This window comes from Panthera uncia, unplaced genomic scaffold (genome assembly GCF_023721935.1).
Source record: "Panthera uncia isolate 11264 unplaced genomic scaffold, Puncia_PCG_1.0 HiC_scaffold_342, whole genome shotgun sequence".
Taxonomy (NCBI): Eukaryota; Metazoa; Chordata; class Mammalia; order Carnivora; family Felidae; genus Panthera; species Panthera uncia.
In genome coordinates, this window is record NW_026059476.1 from 26659 (window position 1) to 45771 (window position 19113).

Here is a 19113-nt window from a genome sequence, read left to right on the forward strand (position 1 = left end):
CAGGGGGTTCCAGGACCTGCATCACCAACCGCCCCGACAGCTTCCGCAAAACACAAAACAACAACAAACAACCAGGGGGTTCTTCTTTGTGCTTTCACTGGGTTAACTCGGTTTTTGGAACGCAACTCCCACCTCCATCCCAAGTAGGCAGATTTCTCTCACCTTCTCTTCAAATGCGGGCTGCTTCATTCTGTGTTCCCGGCCCAGGGCTAACGGCTCGTTCCGGATTAAATCTCATAGCAAGCCTCTGAGGTGGGCGGTGGTGTCAGTATATTACAGATGCAAAAAACCTGAGGTACCAAGAGTACCTTGCTTAGGGTTTTAGCTACTAATTAGATGGGCACAGCTGGATTAGGAGCCCAAATCGGGTTTGACCCCAGAGCCCTAAATCTTTATTGCTGTTCTTTACACACCGAGAATAAGAATAATAGCTAATACTTATTGAGCAGTTACTATTTGCCAGGCACTGTGCAAAGGATTTCTCCAACCTACTCTCAGAGGCGGGTATGCCACTTAACCACTTATTGGATCTTGAGCAAGTTTCTTAAACTCTTCTTGACTCAATTCCCTCTGTAAAATGAGGCTAAAAATATGGCTGCTGTAAAGAGTAAATGAAATAATAGGGGCAAAGCTCTGAGAACACAGACGGACACATATTAATCCCCCCAAAAGTCCTTTTTATTTTTTTTTATTTTTTACCGTCACCTCAATTTCACAGGTGAGGAACCAGGCTTGGAGACATTAAGCAACTAGTTAGCCCAGCGTGCTCAGTGCACACTGCAGCGTAGACTTGCTCGGAAGTGGTGCGGCCCGCGGGCCCGCCCGCAGGTGAGTTGCACCTGGCAGCTGGGAGACTCGCTTCTCGGGAGTTGGAGCACCGTGCTCTGCAGCCCGGAGGCCTCGAAAGATCCTTAGCGCACGCACGAGGCTGGGGGTCGCCACGCTCTGGATTTGGGCGTGCGAGGGCCCTGGCGGTGTCGGGGGTCCCTCCGGACCCCCTCGGAAGCACTGCGGGCGACGCCTGTGTGCCAGGGCGAGCTCACCAGCGGGCGAGGAGCCGTCCGGCGTCAGGAGCCGCCCAGGCGCCCCGCGCACACACACATTCACCACCCCGCCCGCCCGGGGGCCGCTAGCCCGGAGCCCGCCGCCAGCCCGCGCTCCCCCGCCCGCCGCGCTCCCGGGCGGAGTTTCCTCCTCTGCTCATTGTTCCCGGCCCAGCGCCCGCCCCGCCCCGCCTGCCCCACTGCAGCCGCCCGCGCGCTCCTGGGCGGCGGGGCGGGGGAGGGTAGGGAGAGGAGGGGAGGAGGAGGGGGCGGGGCCGGGGGCCGGCGCGGACGGGACGGGAGTCGCCGCAGCCGCCGGCCTGGCCCAGCCGCGCAGACACCGCCCGCGACGCAGCCAACCGCCGCTCCTCCGCCGCCTGGCTCCGCGCCTCAGTCCAGCTCTGCCGCAGCGGTCGCGAGGAGGGGCCGCTGGAGCGCGACTCGCGAGCCCCGGGTCATCACCCGGCCGCCGGAGCCACAGCCGGGCCTCCCTGAGCGGCGCCCACGCTCTCGCTGTTCGGACGCTCGCACCCGCAGCCACCTGCTCCCGGCCCGAGGCCAGGACACGATGCGCTCCGCGCTGGCGCTCTGCGCGCTGCTGCTGCTGCTGCCGCCGCGGTCGCTCTCTGATGGTGAGTGGTGGCCCGGACTCCGCTGGGACCCCACCGTGCGGGTGCGCTCCCGGCCGGGCCGCACCTCGTGGCGCGACCTGGAGCAGCCCCTGTGCTCGCCTTTCGCTGGGGGCACACGCGGAGCCCTGACCTTGAACCATTCACGTCCCTTCCGAACCCGCGAACACTGCAGGTGCCGGGCGGGAGCGCGGATCGTCCCTGGTCTCCATTCGGGTGGATTGTGCTGGGGCAAACCGAGGGGCGACAACCCTAAATGGGTTTGCGGGCAAATAGAGCGGGGAGTTGGGGCATGGCGAGGCTCAACGTTTTCGCGGGATCTCCCCCCCAGGTCTGGTCACTCTTTCTCTCCGTTTTTGGAGGGGATGAGCAACGGTATTGTGTAGTCGATGATTCCAGCAAAACAGCAGGCTGGAAGCTCACGCGGAAGTCCCTGAAGCAGGTGACAAGCCTCCAGTAACAGCTCAGGCGGCTGTCTTCTGCGTTTGCAGAGAGGTTTTTTTTTGAGCAGTGTGTGCAGTTCAGCCCACCTGAGCCTGTGTTGGGATAGGTACAAGGGGAGTAAGTGGACCTTCCACAGTCTCAGAGTCACCTAGCTGAGTAGGACCCCTGTCTCCTTTGCCACCAAAGGAACTGCTCCCTTCTTGGCCATGGCCAGGAAGGTGAGACACCCCCCTCCCTTTTATAAACAGGAACTTGTCTCGTGGAACAAGCTTGGATGCACCTTAGAAACAGCCCTCCTATTTTTTTTCTCAAGGTGAAATGTTATCCTTTGGGGGAGACGGGTGGCTGCAGACTCCTCCAAGAAAGTGTCCCAAGGCCCCTGAGAACAGCTGGAGGCTCGGCCCCAGGAAAGAGATGAATTTCTTTGTGACCCGCCTGAGCACATGTCTGCCTCGAGAAAGACTGGGGGTGGCGCTCCTACCCTAGGTAGGGCCAGGAAGACTTTGGTGACAGCCCAGAGAGGGAAGGGACCTTGCTGCTGGCAGACGCTGGCACTTGGGGCTGAACTCTTAGGGCAGAGTGGGAGGGAATGGCTGTACAGCCTGTTCTCTGCACTGCATGGAACCGTTCGTGGTCGGGGGCTGGTTCTCAGAGGGCAAACAGGTGTGAGCACACTGCTCTCAGAGGGCAAACAGGTGTGACCACTCTGTGGTCCGTGGCCCTGAGGCTCCACCAGCTTGGCCTGTAAAAAGGAAAGGGCACGGTCAGTGGGCAAAGGTGTTGTGCCCCCAAAGGGTATTTTGTGGTGTGAAGACTGGTCTGAACAGCTCTGAGGGTGACCGTCACCTTGGATTTGTACAACCTACAGGGCCTAGAAGATGCTGAAGTGTGGCCACTCCTGAGCCCTGCTCTAAGAGCAGCCAGACTTCAGCATGGGTCTTGACGTGCACCTTTTTGGAGCGAGCTTCTTAGCACCACCTAGAAGGGAGATGGGTTGTGTCAGGAGGGATAGGCTAGTTTCTGGTGCTCCAGAGCCTAGAGACTGAGCTGTGAGGAGAGGCTGGGGGCTGTTGTGCACTAAGAAATGCTCCAGAGCCACCCAGGGGAAAGCTCGAAGCCCAGCTTGCTGCTGGCTTCAAGGCTGGGATTGCCTTCCCCAGCATCTGGGCACTGCCCAGAAACTGCCTCTTTCAGGAAGCCCTCCTCAAGCCTAGCACAGGGCAAGGCACGTGGTGGGAGCTTGATACATGTTAAACAAGTGTGGTGAACAGGACCATACTCCCATCCCCCCCTCCCCAGCAAGTCTCTGGGCCTTTCCAAGCCCCCAGTGCCCAATCCCTAAAATGCTAGTGCCATATATAATAAAGGGATAAAAGGAAGTACTTTGAAACATGTAAAGCACAAGGGATTATTATAGTAGTAGCAGTAAAGTTTATTTATTTTGAGAGAGTGCATGAGAACGGGGGAGGGGCAAAGAGAGAAGAAGAGAGAGAGAGGGAGAGAATCCCAAGCAGGCTCCGCACTGTCCATTCAGAGCCTGGAAATCAGGAACCATGAGATCACGACCCAAGCCGTAATCAAGAGTTGGACACTCGACTGAGCCATCCAGGCGCCCTTATTATTATTTTTCATACCTTGAGGCAGAAAAGGCTGAGGGGTGCAGGTGTGGTGTTCAATGGCTGCGCTGAATTTCATACCCTCCTATAGGGACTCCGTAAGGACTGTTCCATCTCTGCCCTTCCAAAGGTGTGGCCGCCTGGGCTGCAGTCACCAAGGATCGTGTAACCCCCGACGCCGTTGGAATACCGTGATGCGATTCTAAACAATACAGGATTATAGTGAGTCTCCTCCACAAAGGAATTACCCCACCCAGGTCCCCTGAGAGCTTACCTTTTCATTAACAGGGGAGTCACACAGCCTACAGCATAAGCAGCATTAAATCCAGGGGCCTGACAGTCCATTAGACTCCTTTTCAGTACTTTTTTTTTTTTTTTTTCAGTACTTTTGGTTTGATACTCATTTAGTGGAACCACATGGCGAGCTGTACGAACGGGCCTCAGTTCCCTTATCTATAAGATAGAATAAAAGAGCAGAGGGCACCTCTAGTTTCATGTTATGTAACATTTCTGGGGTTTTCTGGCCCGTTATCCGCCAGCTGAGTCGTACTATCAATCTGATCGAGCCATTCCATGGGTGAATCCTGGAGAGGGAGAGGCAGCTTGGTGTGGTGGAAAACACTCAGGGGCACCTGGGTGGCTCGGTTGGTTAAGCATCCGACTTCAGCTCAGGTCATAATCTTGCAGTTCATGAATTGGAGCCCCGCATTAGGCTCTCTGCTGTCAGCTCAGAGCCTGCTTCGAGTCCTCTTGTCTCTGTGCCCCTCCCCGCCCCCACTGCGCCGTCTCTCATAGTTACATAAACGTTAAAAAAAGAAAGAAAGAAAGAAAGAAAGAAAGAAAACAGATTGTGGGTCAAACAGACCCCCGGAGACCATAGACAAAATAGTGAACCTCTTTGAGCCTCGGTTTCCTCAGCTGTAAAACGATAAAGCTATCTTGCAGGTTGCCCTGAAGGTGGGCGATAACATAGAATGAGCTTGACAGTGTGCCCAACTACTCGAGGTCGGAGCTTAATACATCCTGGCTGTGATGATTACTCAAGCATATTAACTGAGAACTTGATCGGTCTGAGGCAGCTGAGTGTCAGGATTCTGCTAATGTCTGTGGGAATCAATTGATAGGTGGTTGCAAAGACTGCAGCCTTAGTGCCATAAGGTGTGGGAAAAGGAGGCACGTGGAAACGAAGTGGTAAGGTGTGGGTAGGGGTGACCTAGGCAAAGCTTCCTGAAGGAGGTGGGAGTTTATACAGGGGCTTTAAGATAAAAAGGGTCACGGTGGGGTGGGCTAGCTGGGGCTGAATGAATTGTCGCTGGAGAGGAGACACGGGCTAGGGGTCAATGATATGGGTTCTTGAGGTGGGGAGAGCTGCAGGAAGGCCATGGGGAGGAGGTGAGTTTCCAGAGCCCGGGGGGAAAGTTCCATGGGATGAGGTCAGGGCATGGTAGATATTCCAAGCATGGTCCTGCTTTGGGCATGGCTCTGAGGCAAGAGGGAGCAAGCCATGGGGGTTGGGAGCAGACTGGGCTCAACAGGTGAGGGGCGAAGGGGAGCGGTAGGGGTCACAAAGGCACCAGGTGGTAGCTTTGCCCAAGCTGTGGGGTGTGCTCTCCCCCTCCACCCCCGAGGAGGGGCAGAGGGGAGGCACGTGTTGGAGGGGTGTCCTCTGGCAGGCGGCAGGGCACAGAGGTGGGGCAGAGGCACGGATTCTGAGCCACATCTGCCTTTTCCTCAGGCATCCATGTTTGAAGGGAGAGGAGGGGCTCCTGCTGGGTGGGGTTTGATACCTCTGCCCTTGGGAAGCTGAGAGAGGAAAAGGCTCCCACCTGATTCGAATTCCTCTGAGCAGGGAAGACTAGAGATTTGACCCTGGTTTACACCTGTCCTCAGGTATCATCTCTGCCAAGAAGCCTTCCCTGGTTTCTAGATGGACGCAAATTATGTTCCGTGGTCTGTTTGGGTCTCTTGCAGCCTGTGGGGAGCCCCTCCAGGGTAGGGGCCACAGCACATTTATCTCTCCGTCCAGGGCCCCAAGCAGCAATGGGCACTGAGCAGTTGCTCAAAATTTTATCTGCACCTTTCAACTGAGGGGAGCCGGGGCCTAGGCCCTGGTTTCAGGCTCTTGGAAAGGGAAGCCGTAGCCCAGCTCACATCCTGGGCAATGATGCTGGCCAGTGAGCTCTTTCTGCAGCAGCCGGAACTGGCAGGAGTGACTGCTGAGGGTTGGGGCTTCGGGGCTGGGGATCCAGGACCTGACCAGCGGCTGCTGTGGGGACAGCTTGGCCAAGCTTAGCTCAAGGCCCTCCACTCCTAAGGGAAGTGGGAGGAGCCCTGTGGACAGCTCACCACACTTCCTGGGAGGGGGGTCGGGATTTAGATGGTCCTACCCTAGTGAGAGCTTGTTTCTTCACATCCTTGGTGCAGAGGCTCCGGGAGCCCTCTGCAAGTTTGCTCAGTGGAAGCTCCGTGCCAGAGAGAGAGTGACCCTCTTCTGCCCATCCCCTGCTCAGCAGCCCCCGCCTGAGCCCCAGCCTGCCTAGAGACTTCCTCAGACCTAGAGGCCAGGGAGCTCGTCCCTCAGCTCTGGGCTCACTTCCTATTTGTGCTTTAAGGTATGATGCAGGGCCGGGAGCTCAGTTGGTGGGTTTTCCCTCACATTCTGTTCCCAGGAACACAGGTGAATTTGCATAGAGTTTCTCTTGTCATGGGTCTTGTCAAACAAGGTTGCAGATCTAGGTTTATGACTCTGGGCCATACAAGCCTCGTGACTGTAGGTATTCTCTCTCTCTCTCTCTCTCTTTTTCTCTCTTTTCTTCCTTCCTTCCTTCTTTCCGAGAGAATCTTAAGCAGGCTCCATGCCGAGTGTGGAGCCCGACACGGGCTCCGTGCTAGTGAGATCATGACCTGAGCCAAAATCAAGGGTCAGATGCTGAACCAGCCGAGCCACCCAGGCGCCCCTGTAGGTATTCTCTTAAGGAAAGCCTTCAAGAGAATCTCCACAGAAGATCCATTGCAAGGAGCCTCTTCATATTTGCAGTAGCATTTACCATTAGATTGCTACAAGTAGGCTGTTCAAAATAGAATTCAACTGGCAAACAGTAATTTCCACGCTGCTTCTAAATAACCTAGAAAATCACAGAACACAGAATCCTAGAGCTGGGAAGCCTTCTGGAAATCATCTTCTGCACCCACATGTTTTTCAGATGAGGGAACGCAGACCAGGGAGTGGGTTCACTTGGCCAAGTCCTAGTGACTCCCAGTGAGATGCATGTGCAGCCATAGAATGTAAGAACGGGACTGAGCCTTTCTGTGCTAATTCCCTCCCGGGCACTGGAGAAACTCATTAGAACCCTTTCTAGAAAGGGTTTCGTGAAGGTGAAAACATTATACTGTGCCCAGACTCTCCCCATCCCTCCGCCTTCAGGGTGTGTTGAGAGTTGGAGCTACTTTATTCCCCAGGAGTTAGGCTCTCCAAAGGTTCTCCCTGTCATGTCACAGTGCGGGCCACCATGCTGGCCACTCTACATGTCTGTCTCCCACTGCCTGTGAGCCCCAGTAGTGACTGTAGCATCCAGCCAGAGTCTGGAACGAATGAGTGGGGTGCTTACCTGGTGCACAAATTCAGCCCTCCTCACATGCCCCCCACCCCAAGCCCTGGTATTGGCTCTGGACTGTGGTCTCACCCTGTACCACGATAGTAATGGCTGGCGCAGACCCTCAGCTTTGCTTGGCCTCCTGGCCATCCATCCTCCCTCCGTCCCCACCCCTTTCCCTGACAAACCACCGCCACCCTCTCTTCCTTTGTAGCCTTATCCCCCTCGGGTCAGCCACCTCGCACTTCCCTGCGGCCAGGGCGCAGGGTGGCACCCTGTCCGCCAATTGTCATGGCCGGAAGGCCGTGTGCCTCAGCCCAGGGGGAAGAGAATTCTGACAAATGGCTGACTGAGGCTTGCCATGCAGCCCCAGGTTGGGGTGCTGGGAGACACATGGGCTGACCAGGAGCCCAAACTGTCTGGTCTCGAACCTTTTAGCGCTCTGACCCAGGTCAACGTAGAAGGGACACTGGGGAGACCAGCCCTGGTGAGGGGGCACTTTGCAGGCCTCACACCCCTTCTTACCTGAAATTTATGGAGTGCTGTCCAAGGGGACCCTCTGTCCCCATCCAGTCTGATTCCCATGCCGACTTGGCTTTGAACATCCTCTCTGGAGCCAGTCTTCAGCCAGGATGGCACGAGGTTGTCTTGGGATGGCTTTTGTCTCACAAACCATTCCAGCGAGGGGAAACTGAGGCATAGCACTGAGGACTTGGAGTAGGTGACATAAACAGCTTTTCCCCCAAATATCCACGTGCCTCACTCCCTCATTTCTGTTAGCCACCGTCTCAGAGAGAACTTCCGGGCTGCTCGCATAACACGCCCTCCTCTCCTTACTCAGTGTATTTTCTCCATAGCACTTATCACCTGATGCATGCTCGTTTCTGCCTTTGTGTGTCTCTCTCTTGAGTAGACTATAAGTTCCATGAGGGCAAGGTCTTCTGTTGTTCATTGCTGTAGCCCCAGTACCTGGAACAGTACCTGGGAAATAGTAGATACTCAATAACTGTTTGCTGAATGAATGAGTGAGTAAGTGGCCGAGCTGGCTTAGAACCCAAAGTCTTGTCTGCTAGTTCTGAGCCGTCCACTTGCAAGGCTCTAACCTGGTTCCAGAAGAAGAGAGGCAGGTGGCTGGTGAGACCAGCCCGGGACGTGGGAGGGATGGTTGCCTGGGCACGAAGGTGGAGCGGGACTCCTGAAGGCAGGGGTGCTGTGGGAGGTGCAGCCGCCTCATAGCTGCTTCTGGCCACCTCCCCGCCCCCAGAGGACCCTTCTGTTGAAGGTTAGGGCTGCTGGTTGTTAAAACTTAATTTGGCTGCTCTTAGCAACTAAAAAACAGTGGACTGACCAAGACGGAAGTTGTCTGTCACTCACGTGAGAGAAGTTCAGAGCGCTGGGATGGCGGTCTGTTCTGCCATCATCAGCATGCTGCCTCATGGTCCAAGATGGCTCCTGGGGCTCAGCTATCAGGAGAAAAGAACAAGAAGCCTGTGGCTCCTCTTTCGAGGGCACCTGCCAGAAACCACACACAACACTTTAGTTACATTTGTTGAACAGAACTTGGTCCTTGGCCACACCTAGCTGCAAGGGAAGCAGGGAAGAATACTTTGATTAGGGAAGAGTATTTGTTATTTCAGGTACCCATATGTATGCCTAAGCAAAAACCAGTGGTTCAGTGATAAAGAAGTCAGAAAGAATGGATATCGGAGTAGGTCACTGGCAACTACTACCACAGGCTAAGTCCCTGAAAACCTTGGGTTTCTCTGCAGCTGCCCTCAAACCTCGTCTTGCCAATCAGATCAGCTCTGCTTGCGTGAAACCCAAGTAGTTGTCCGCCATGGCCAAAGGCCTTGCCCCCGCTCTGGCTGAGCCATTTTCAGCTTATCTGTTGTCTTTTTGGTGGCTCCGGTGTGTTGGTGTATTGATGGAGGGTTTCCTTGTAATGTGCAAAGAAACCCAGCTCCCTCCCATGCAAGCCCCCTCGCCTTGAGCTGCACTAGTGTCCCGGGGACCGCCGATGACCAGGGCTTCCTCCAGGGCTGCCCCTGGGGGACCTACTTTCTCCCACTGCCCTTTGAATGGCAAAGAAGTATTTCTACACCCTATCCTCCCCTTCCTAGCTCAGCAGGGGCAAGTATGGGGCCGAGGGAAGTACTGTCTTAAATGTTTGGTCCATGGGGCACCTGGGTGGCTCCATCGGTTAAGTGGCCGACTTTGGCTTAGGTCACGATCTCAGTTTGTGGGTTGGAGCCCCGTGTCAGGCCCCGTGTCGTGCTGACAGCTCAGAGCCTGGAGCCTGTTTTGGATTCTGTCTTCCTCTCTCTCTACCCCTCCACTGCTCGGGCCGTTTCTCAAAAATAAATAAACATTAGAAGAGATTAAAAAAATAAAAATAAATATTTGGTCCATGGACACTCCTGAGAGCACCAGCTGGAGGCCGGTGGCTTTCCAAACTGGTGGAGGTACTCTGTGGAGCTGTCGTGGGGGCCACCGAGAAGTTGGGGTACACACCTAGAGAGGAAAGCTAAGAGAAGGCCAATTTGGGGGCGGACTTTTCATCCCACCCCACTTTGCGCATCTCCGTTTTTATCTGTTCTGTAGGGTAGGTCTCCACATAAGAGTTCCTCTGAGAAAAATTCTGCTGTCAAGGAGAAGAAACACTGAAATCTCTCGGCATGATGTGCCAGGATTTGAAGTTAGAAGCGTGGAGTTTAGCCTGGGCTTTGGCACTTGCTGGCCTTGCGGTTTCAGACTTGTTCCTTGGCCTCCGTTTCCCTGGCTGTGAAATAGGTATAATGCCTTCCTCTGCAGGTGTGGGTTACACACTGGTGGTGTGCCTGACGCAGTTTGGTTTTACGTCTTTTACTGGCTTTAGGTCTAGCCCAGCGTGCGATATGATGAAGCAGACCTGTTCCCCCCTCTCCACCCCCCAGCATGTGCCATGACCTCTCTGCGCTAAGCTTTTGCCCATTTATTCACTGTCCCACAGCCAGGCCCTTCAGGACGAGGGCCCCGGTTCTGAGGCTGTGGTAAGCCGTACTCCCAGGAAGGGGCTGCAATGTCCACCCCCCCTCCCTGCCTCCCAGTTCCTGCTTCCCACCTGGTGCTTCCCACTCCATTTCTCGGGGACGCTGCCCTTTCCCCTTAGGCTACAAGTCAGATGGGTTTTCCTGAAGCCACCAAGGCCCTGATCCTGGAGCCCCTGAGGTTCTGGCCATCACGCTGTGAAATGGAGGGTCACATCCTACTGCCTTTTTTTCTGGATCGGTGTCCCTCTGGCTGCTCTTTCTCCACTGCCCCTGTGCAGGCCACAGATCTGAGTATCACCCTCTAAATAGCTTCCTTCCTCCTCCTCCAACCCTCCCTGACTCTAGCACCAAATTCACTGTGGCACCATCCGAGCCGGGCAGCGAAACCTGGTGAAGGTCTTTAGAGCCAATCTGCACTCCCCTTCAGGGAGGAGGGGAAGCAATCCAGCAGCAAATATAAACCAGGGAACTGAGTATCTCCTCCCGGAGGTGAGAAGTGGGAGGAAGATAGAAACTACTCACCGAGCTGCATTTGACTTTCTGCGCACCGTAATCCCCAGGGGCTGGTGCCTTTGTGCCTCACTTTACCCCTATGGTAAATCAGGGCTAGCACTCCACTTTTTTTCCTTTGGTCTTGTTTTTTACTTTTAAGTCGGTAGAATAAGCTGGGTCTCAAACTGTGCCCAAAGAGAACACCAGTAGTCCTCAAGATAGTAAGAGTTCTGCTCCCAGTAAGTGTTTGATAAATGAATAGAAAGTTTGTCGTGAGTAAAAGAGACGCATGATCCAAAAGGTTTGGAAAAGGCTGCCGACTCGATTCCCCTTCTTGGAAAGTCAGTGCCTGTTAGGATCTTAAATGCTCCCAGATGCCCCTTACCGAATAGCCTTTGCTTAATTCAGCGTCCTCCAAATGTACTTTAACCGTGGAAACAACCTTTCCTCCTCCTTTTTTTTTTCTTTTTTTTTTGTTTATATATTTTTGAGACAGAGAGAGACAGAGCATGAATGGGGGAGGGTGAGAGAGAGAGGGAGACACAGAATCCGAAGCAGACTCCAGGCTCTGAGCCGTCAGCACAGAGCCCGACGCGGGGCTCGAACTCACGGACCGCGAGATCATGACCTGAGCCGAAGTCGGACGCTCAACCGACTGAGCCACCCAGGTGCCCCTTTCCTCCTCCTTTTTAGAACATCCACGAACATCTGGTGGGGGGAAATATGGATATGAAGATAGAGGGACCGCCTGCCCCAGTTTGCCCAGGACTGAGAGGTATCCAGGGATATGTGACTCAGGGCTAGAACCCACGCAGTCCTATGTAAAGACCGGACCACTGGGCGTGTGCGTCCAGTCTGGAGCTTTGCTAAGCAGGACCTTCTGGAAAGGGAAATGCAGCCTGACAGCGCCCTCCTTCCTGAGGGGATTTGTAGGAAACCACATGGAAGCTTGTGGCCAGAATAAAGGCTGCTTGTACCAGAGTCAGTGTAGGGAACAGGTTCCATTCCAGGCCAGTGGCCCTGCATGGGTGCTTAATAACGGTGTTGTTTCTCAGGTAGGAGTTGAAGGCATTATTATGAAAATTGCGGGTGGGTGTGTTTTTGACGTTTGATCTTTCCACTCAGATGGGGGCAGACGTGGCTTGCTGGTTGATTCTGGCTGCTTTTTTTTCCTGTTGTGCCTCTGCTCCTACTGCTTTGAGTCCCTGTTCCTGACAACATCACGGTTTCTGTGTTAAATCCAGTCTCAGGCTGTCCCCCCTGTCCCAGGGGCTTGGAGAAGGGGATTCCCAAGGCTGTTCTGCCAGCCAGCACTGCCCTGGTGGCTCACCCGAGGCAGTGGTGCTGGGGCTTTGTCCTCAGCCCTGGGTAACGCCGAGCTCCTCCACCTTCGGGCTGTCATTTTTCTGGGAGCCAGGGAACCAAATGGTGGAAAGGGGGTGACTCGTTGGATGGAATCACCGGCTTGCCCGTGCTTTTCGAGCTGCTGCCAGCACATCATACATCCTCCCAGTGGCGGGTCGGTGAGCGCGGGGTCCCCTCGCTCAGGCACATGTAGCTCCACACCCCAGGCGTAGGGGGCGCTGCTGAGTAGAGCGCGTCTGGGTCTCAGCCCGTCCCTGCGCGCGGCAGCCCCGCGCTATGAGCCCAGTCCCCAGCATGCCCCCTTCTCCTGGCCAGGCCACCGCATCCGGAGACCCCGGAGCCCCACACGGAACTACTTCTCACCCTGAGCTCATCCTCGTTTTCAGCTTCTCAGTGGCCACAGTGGACATTGGAGCGCACGTGCTGTCGACAGCTGGCTCCTGGGGAGAGGCGGGGTGGGAGCTTGTCCACAGGCTCTCATTCTCCCCTTGGCATCCCGGGAGGTTGTACTTGGCTGGAAAAACACTTTGGCTTTCCTCCCAGGCACCGGGGAGAATCTGGAAGCCTGGTCCTGACCGCACAATATCACATCTCTGAATTCCATGAGCTCTCTCGGGCAGTCACGACATCACACCAGCTGTAGCTGCCCCAGCGCCTCCTGTTAATTAAGCTTCGGTGTACGTAAGTGTGTCTGTGTGTATGGGGGGTGACGGCAGGCATAGGGCAGATACCCAGGAGGGTCCTGTGTTGGGTGTTGAATAAAGGGCAGGGAAAAAAAGAAAACGGGTTTGTAAGAGCAAGATGCTCCCTCCCTCCGGGGCCGGGAGTCCTCCCGGTGGGCCTCAGTTTTCTCATCTGTGGATAAGGGGCTGTGCCCAGCCGCCAGTTATGCAGGGCGGTGGACTCAGCCACATGTTGGCCCTGACTGCTCGGTAGCTCACTGCCTCTCTGGCCCCTGCTTCCCCAGCTGCTTCCTCAGCGGAGGGGTGGACATCAGCTCCTTTTCCGGTTGCATCTTTAGGCATGATGTCATTACTGTAAAAGCAAAGACCAGTCTGTAAGGGAAGACGAGAAAGGCAACAGTCTCTGGGGGCTAGTATCTCCAAAGTCCTGTGGCCTTGGGTTGTGCCACACTCCAGAGGATTGCACCCGTTTTCCAGACGGGACATCCAAGGTGGGAGGATGGTGGTGAATTACCCAGCCACGAGCTAAGTCTCGGAGTCTTGAGGTTCCAGCTAGCTCCTTCCAACTTAGGTATGACTTAGTGCTCTTGGCCTGGCCATCTGTACCCCTTGCATGGTAGCAAGACTCCTAACACAATAAAGAGCGTGGAGAAAGAAAGGGGAGACGGGAGCATGGGAGGCCAAGGCGTAGGGGATGGTTCTTCCCCTGCCTCCACCCATTCAGGAGCCCCAAGTCTGACTTTGGTGTCAATCTTGTGTGACCTAAGCAAAGCCTTGACCCTCTTTCCTGACCTGGGAAGTTTCAGAGGGAAACATTCCATTTTGCTCGAAGTTTCTTCTGAAAAGAAGAGCCGTGAAATCACCGTGTGTGTGTGCGTGCGCACCTTCCGTCCCCCCTCTGATGTAAGCCCCCTTGACTACTTTTAGGGGATGAATTTTCAGCTGCTTGGACACCTGGCTCCAAGCAGGCTGGCCCTGGGATTCTTGATTCACTTCCCAAGGCGGCTCCGGTAGGAAACCCCGCTTCCTTGACGAGCTCTAACATCTCAAACGCTGGGGGACAACTTGGCTTTGTTTAAAAGGAACGAGGCTTTTAACTTTCCCCCCACCACCAGCCTTGGCGGGAGTGGGGGGGGGGGGCAAGAGAGCCAGCCCTCAATTGTTTAGCTGTATTCATTTATGAGGTTTGTTTGTTTCTCTTTAAGCAATACTCCTACCAGATCCCTACTTCCCCACAGGCAAGCGGACCTCCTTTGTCTTTAAACACCAAAGAAGTCTAGATTTTGAGCTTAACAGGGGAGTAGTCCTGTTTTTCCCTGTTTCTTAGGGCCAAGCATAGTCTTGGGTGATGGAGTTTAGACTTTTTTTAAATTGTTTTTTAGAATTGTACTGGGGGGGGGGGGGGATGCAAGTGGGGTAGGGGCAAAGGGAGTGGGAGAGAGAATCTTAAGCTCCCAACGCAGGGCTCGATCTCAGGACCCTGAGATCACGACCTGAGCTGAAATCAAGAGTCGGACACTTAAGTGACTGAGCCACCCAGGCGTGCCTTGGCTTTATTTTTAACTTGCTTTGCAGAGTAAGTGGGGTTTCGGGTGGGGAGCCAGCTAACCTGAGCCTTAGCTCCCCTCACCCCAGCACACACACGTTTCGCCTAGGGAACGTGTACTAACATGGATTATTCTGCAGCAAGAAGGATGCAGGTGTTATTCCTGGAAGGGGAGAATTCTCTCCAGGACAGAAAAAAAAAAGTTTGGAAATTTGGAAGGCTGTGCTTGCTGCCTTAACCTTCAGCTTCCAGCAGGCGGAAACTGGTCATTCCCGGGGAAGTTCACAGGCCCCATTTCACAGAACTTTCTCATTCGGCTCATAGAGCCCACTATCTCACCTTCTATTTGGGACTTCCCTCTGGCTTCTGGCCCTTGTTTGTTTTCAGCCTGGAGCGGAGACTGGTCCCTGGTGGAGGTTTCCAAGGGCGGTGGAGAAACCGGTACGCATCTGGTTATTTTCATGGCTTCGGGACCGGGAAGGTGGCGTGGGAACGACAGCGTGCTCCCTCAGAAAAACATTTACCAAGGTTGTCTTTGAACTGACCACCGAGGGAAGAGTTGCATTCTGAGTGTGCGCAGGCTTTGGCCGGAAGCCTGCGTGTGCCCGAGGGTTTAGAGAACAGTAGGTGCCCCGGGGGAAGCGGTGTGGTCAGTTGCAAAGTTGATGAGGCATGCGCCAGCCGTGGTGGTTCATTGTCATGGGCGCTCGCCTCCTGTGGACAGCCGGGGCTGGATCTGCTCTTGCCCCCACTGCCCCATAGCCAGTCCCCAGTCTGCTCTGCAAAGAGCACAACGGTGGGACCTTCCCAGAGAGCGTGGGAGACGCATGCAGAGCTCTCAGTTCAGTGTCTGGCCCGAATGATAAGGCCTCAGTAAGTGCAAGATAAAAGCTTAAGAGTGATACGATAAACTGGTTTGGATGGGGGGGGTTTGTAGAAAATGCCACTGCGTGAGGAGGGAGGAAGTACATACTTGTGTCCTGTGGTCTCAGACCTGACGCAAGCCCAGGGCGACGCGCGGTGCCCCACCGGTTCCCAGCCCTAGCGTGCACACATTTGTGTCTCCAGCACGCAGGAGGGTGTTGGCAAGGTTGTCAGCCTGGCTTCCCATCCAGCCAGACCTGCCCCTCTGCAGATTTGAGGTATTTTGACATTTCCCCCCAAAGCTTATACATTTTCTTAAGTGCTCATTTTGTTCCAAGGTAGCTATTTCTCTCTCCCTTGGCTGACAAGGCTCCAGACGCCTCAGGCTCACACAGGACCTGGGGTTCACACCCCAGGGCTCGCTCTTTTTGTGCATCACACACGGGGACCTTGAATCTGATCCTAAAGATGGGCCACAGGGCCCTGCGTTTCCTCCCCGGAGCACCGCCCTGTTGTCCTGACCCTTGTACAGGAGCCCTTCCTGGAGCTGGCGAGCTCAGCTGGCTGGGCATCACCCCTGCCGGCGCCCAGGCCAGGGGGTTGGCGGCTGCTGGGCACGCTGCCTGGTCAGACAGATCAGGATTCACATGGTCTGCAGCAGCTGAAGGGATTAGGAGGCCCTGCGAAGGGTATTGTTTTAAGGAGGTTAGCCTGTCTTTCCAGCTCAGGAAGAGCCCCAGCCCCTTTCCTGGACAGGCTGGCTGCCCTCACACCAAGCCTGAAACACCTGCCCCAAACCTCCAGGGGTCAGCACGTGCACACTCCTCATTAGGAATAGCAACGACAGGTGGCTCAGAGGTCGGTAGCGGGCCCGGGACAGGGACATCCGGGTGGGTGGAAGGAGGAACCCGGCAGGGGCAGCGGGGGCTCGGGGTAGAGGCAGGACTACAATCTTGGGTGGCACAGTTGACCGAATTCCAAGCTCTCCTCATACCTCTCTGCCTCCAGCAACAGAATTAGAATAATGAGTAATCCAAAGAATGTATTTAGAAGCTTCCTGCTGAGGAGCTCAGTCCTGTACAGGATGGGGGTGGGGTTCCACCCTCTGACCCCCACTTGGAGAGCTTCTGATGAGGGTGGGGTGGTGGTGTGCAGTCAAGTCTGGCCCCTCATTGTCATTAGGGGGGACTGCCGAGGTCATCGGAGCCACCCCTCCGTGAATCCTTTGGAAATGAAGGCCTCCTGAGGCTGGTCCTCCAGGGAAGCAGGAGAGAGCACAGTGCCCCAGAGCCCCTGAAAGCCAGATCTGAGTGACAGCTAGTCGGTCAGGGTGTGGGTCTGGGACGACCAAGCTGAGTGGAGTGGCTGGAGATTCCGTCTGGGTGCGGGATGTGGAAGCTCAGGAAATGGGGCCTGGGGCTAGCAAGCATTCCGGTTCCCGAGGACCACCCCCCGCCCTGTCCACGCAGCTCAGCCTCCCAGCCTCTGCACGGAGCTGTGTGCAGGGCAGGCAGATGTTCCCCCAAAGGCAGGAGCTGCAGTGTTCATGCAGAGTGACTCTGTGCTGGGAGCCACCCGAACACCCATCAGCAGTGGAATGAGTGAGACATGGGGGGATGTCCACACAACAGAGAACAAACAGTCCACAGCGACGCGCCGTGGGAAGGATGAATCGTGCAAATAAGATGCCAAGGGAAAGAAGCCAGACCTAAACGTCAGTAGTGTGGGATACCATTGATAGACACACAGTTAGCCCGGGTATTTAAGTCGGATGAGAGCTTACCCTTGGGGGATGGAGAGTGACTGGGAGTACGGTGGGCTTCCAGGATCGTGCGCCCTGTTCTGTGGTCCGGGTATGGGGGTGTGTTCCATCAACACTTGTGATGGCTGCAGTTCTCTGAACGTATGTAATTCTTTTTAAGTTCCTGTATTCATTTTGAGAGAGAGAGCGCGCGAGCAGAGAGGTGCAGAGAGAGAAGGAGAGCGAGAATCCAGGCAGACTCCATGCTGTCAGCTCAGATCCTGATGCGGGGCTTGAACTCCCAAACCGTGAGCTGAAATCAAGAGTCAGTCGCTGCTCAACCGACTGAGCTATCCAGGTGCCCCGAATACACGTAATTCTTTACTAAAACACTGTTAAGATACAGGAGGAGGGGCTGTTCTCTGAGGATCTCCTGATCCAAGCCAGCAGCCCAAACCCCAGGCTTCCAGAGAGTTCGGAGGGGCGGCCCAGGGAGAGAGGCTCTGTGGACCAGGAGCAACCAGCCTCGAGGGGAACAGGAAGGAAACCACGTTAGGTGCACCGACCTGCGTGTCTGCTGGCCGACTTCTACCTTGGCCATTCCCGTGAGGGTCAAAGGGAGTACGGTTACTAGGCAGCCCCGAGCTTGGGAACACGGCAGGCGCCTGCTGGGGATGGGTGCCCGACAGGTTCCGGTGCGAGAAGACTGGCCAGGGCCCCTCCCACGATACGGCGAGTAAATGGTAACAAACAGGGCGGAAGAAGCGGGGGCGGGGGTCCCTCTGTAGGGACCCTCTCCGATGTCTGTTACTGGACTGTGGTGCTCTCGCATTTTTTAAGTCCTTTTCTATTATTTGAGTAGGTAGCAGTTTAGGTGTTTCTGCTTGTGGTATGAATTGCAAAACCTTTTTGCCACCGTGGTTTCTAATAGTCTGCTGGTACAAGTGGCCCTCACTGGGTCCTTCGGGGAAATCACAGAGGCTTGCGCACACGAGGCGGGGCGGGGGGGGGGGGTCGGGGGAGGTCTGCAAACTACAGCTCAGGTGCCTGCATTTGTCCCTGCAGTTTTAGTGGGACGCGGCCACAGCCACGTGCACCGCACATACTGCCTGTGGTGGATTTTGTGGCTACAGTGCAGTTGAGGCCTAAAGCAAGGTCTAAAATATTTACTCTCGAGCCCTTTGCAGAGAAATCTTGCTAATAACCCCTGTTATACATTACTGTGTCACGACGTCATCGTTCCACAAATGGAAAGCAAGGCCTGAGGAGTGTAAGTGGCCCCAGGCTGAGAAGCCGCCCGAATCGGCACCACGGGGTGCTCTGGGAAGAAAGCTGGTCCTCGGCTGACTGCGGGCCTAAGCCGCCTGACCCCTCAGTCGCTGTGGTGCTGAACAGGTCAGTTACCTTTTTTCACCTCCCTTCCTTATCAGAAACTTCCGGAGTTTTTCAGCATTAAGTGAGCTACCACATCAAAGCCCCCCGCCCTCGGTTGGCATGAGGACGTTTTAATATGTGAGTTCCCCACCTTTAAAAAAAACATTTTTTTTTTTAATGTTTATTTACTTTTGAGAGAGAAAGAGAGCACGAGCAGGGGAGGGGCAGAGAGAGAGGGAGACAGGCTCTAGGCTCTGAGCTGTCAGCACAGAGCCGGAGACCCATGAACCACGAGACCATGACCTGAGCTGAAGTTGGACGCTTAACCGACTAGGCCACCCAGGCACCCCAAGTCCCCCACCTTCTTAAGGGCCAGACACTTATCAGGTTCTGTCGTCTTCACACACACCCCTCAGGGTGGGATGGGGAAGGAGGCCGAAGGGGTATAGTTTCGGTTCACCGAGGAGGAAACCCAGGCCTGAGAGAGAGAGGCACACCCAGCGTCTCTCCCCCCTGGTGCCCTGTGCACCCCCATCACGTGGGCTCTCACGCCAGACGCTGGTCCCAGAGCCCATGTAGCCTTAAACGGCTCTCCCTGAAGGGAGCCTGAGGCTGCCCGGACTTGCCCTGTGAGGCTGTGGTCTGGGGTTGCTGTCAGGGCAAAACTGGAGGCTGCCACCAGAAAAGCCCCTCC

The 19113-nt window shown here is 55.2% G+C and overlaps 1 protein-coding gene across 1 annotated transcript; it reads left to right on the top strand.

Annotated features, from left to right (window-relative positions):
• Positions 1-1306: 1306 nt before the first annotated feature.
• Positions 1307-14137, top strand: LOC125917964 (multiple C2 and transmembrane domain-containing protein 1-like; the record flags this gene model as incomplete). The annotated part of the gene is made up of 2 exons (XM_049624023.1): positions 1307-1675; positions 12755-14137. Coding segments are annotated over 2 exons (401 nt in total), but the record flags the coding sequence as incomplete, so codon positions are not given.
• Between the last annotated feature and the right edge of the window lie 4976 nt (positions 14138-19113).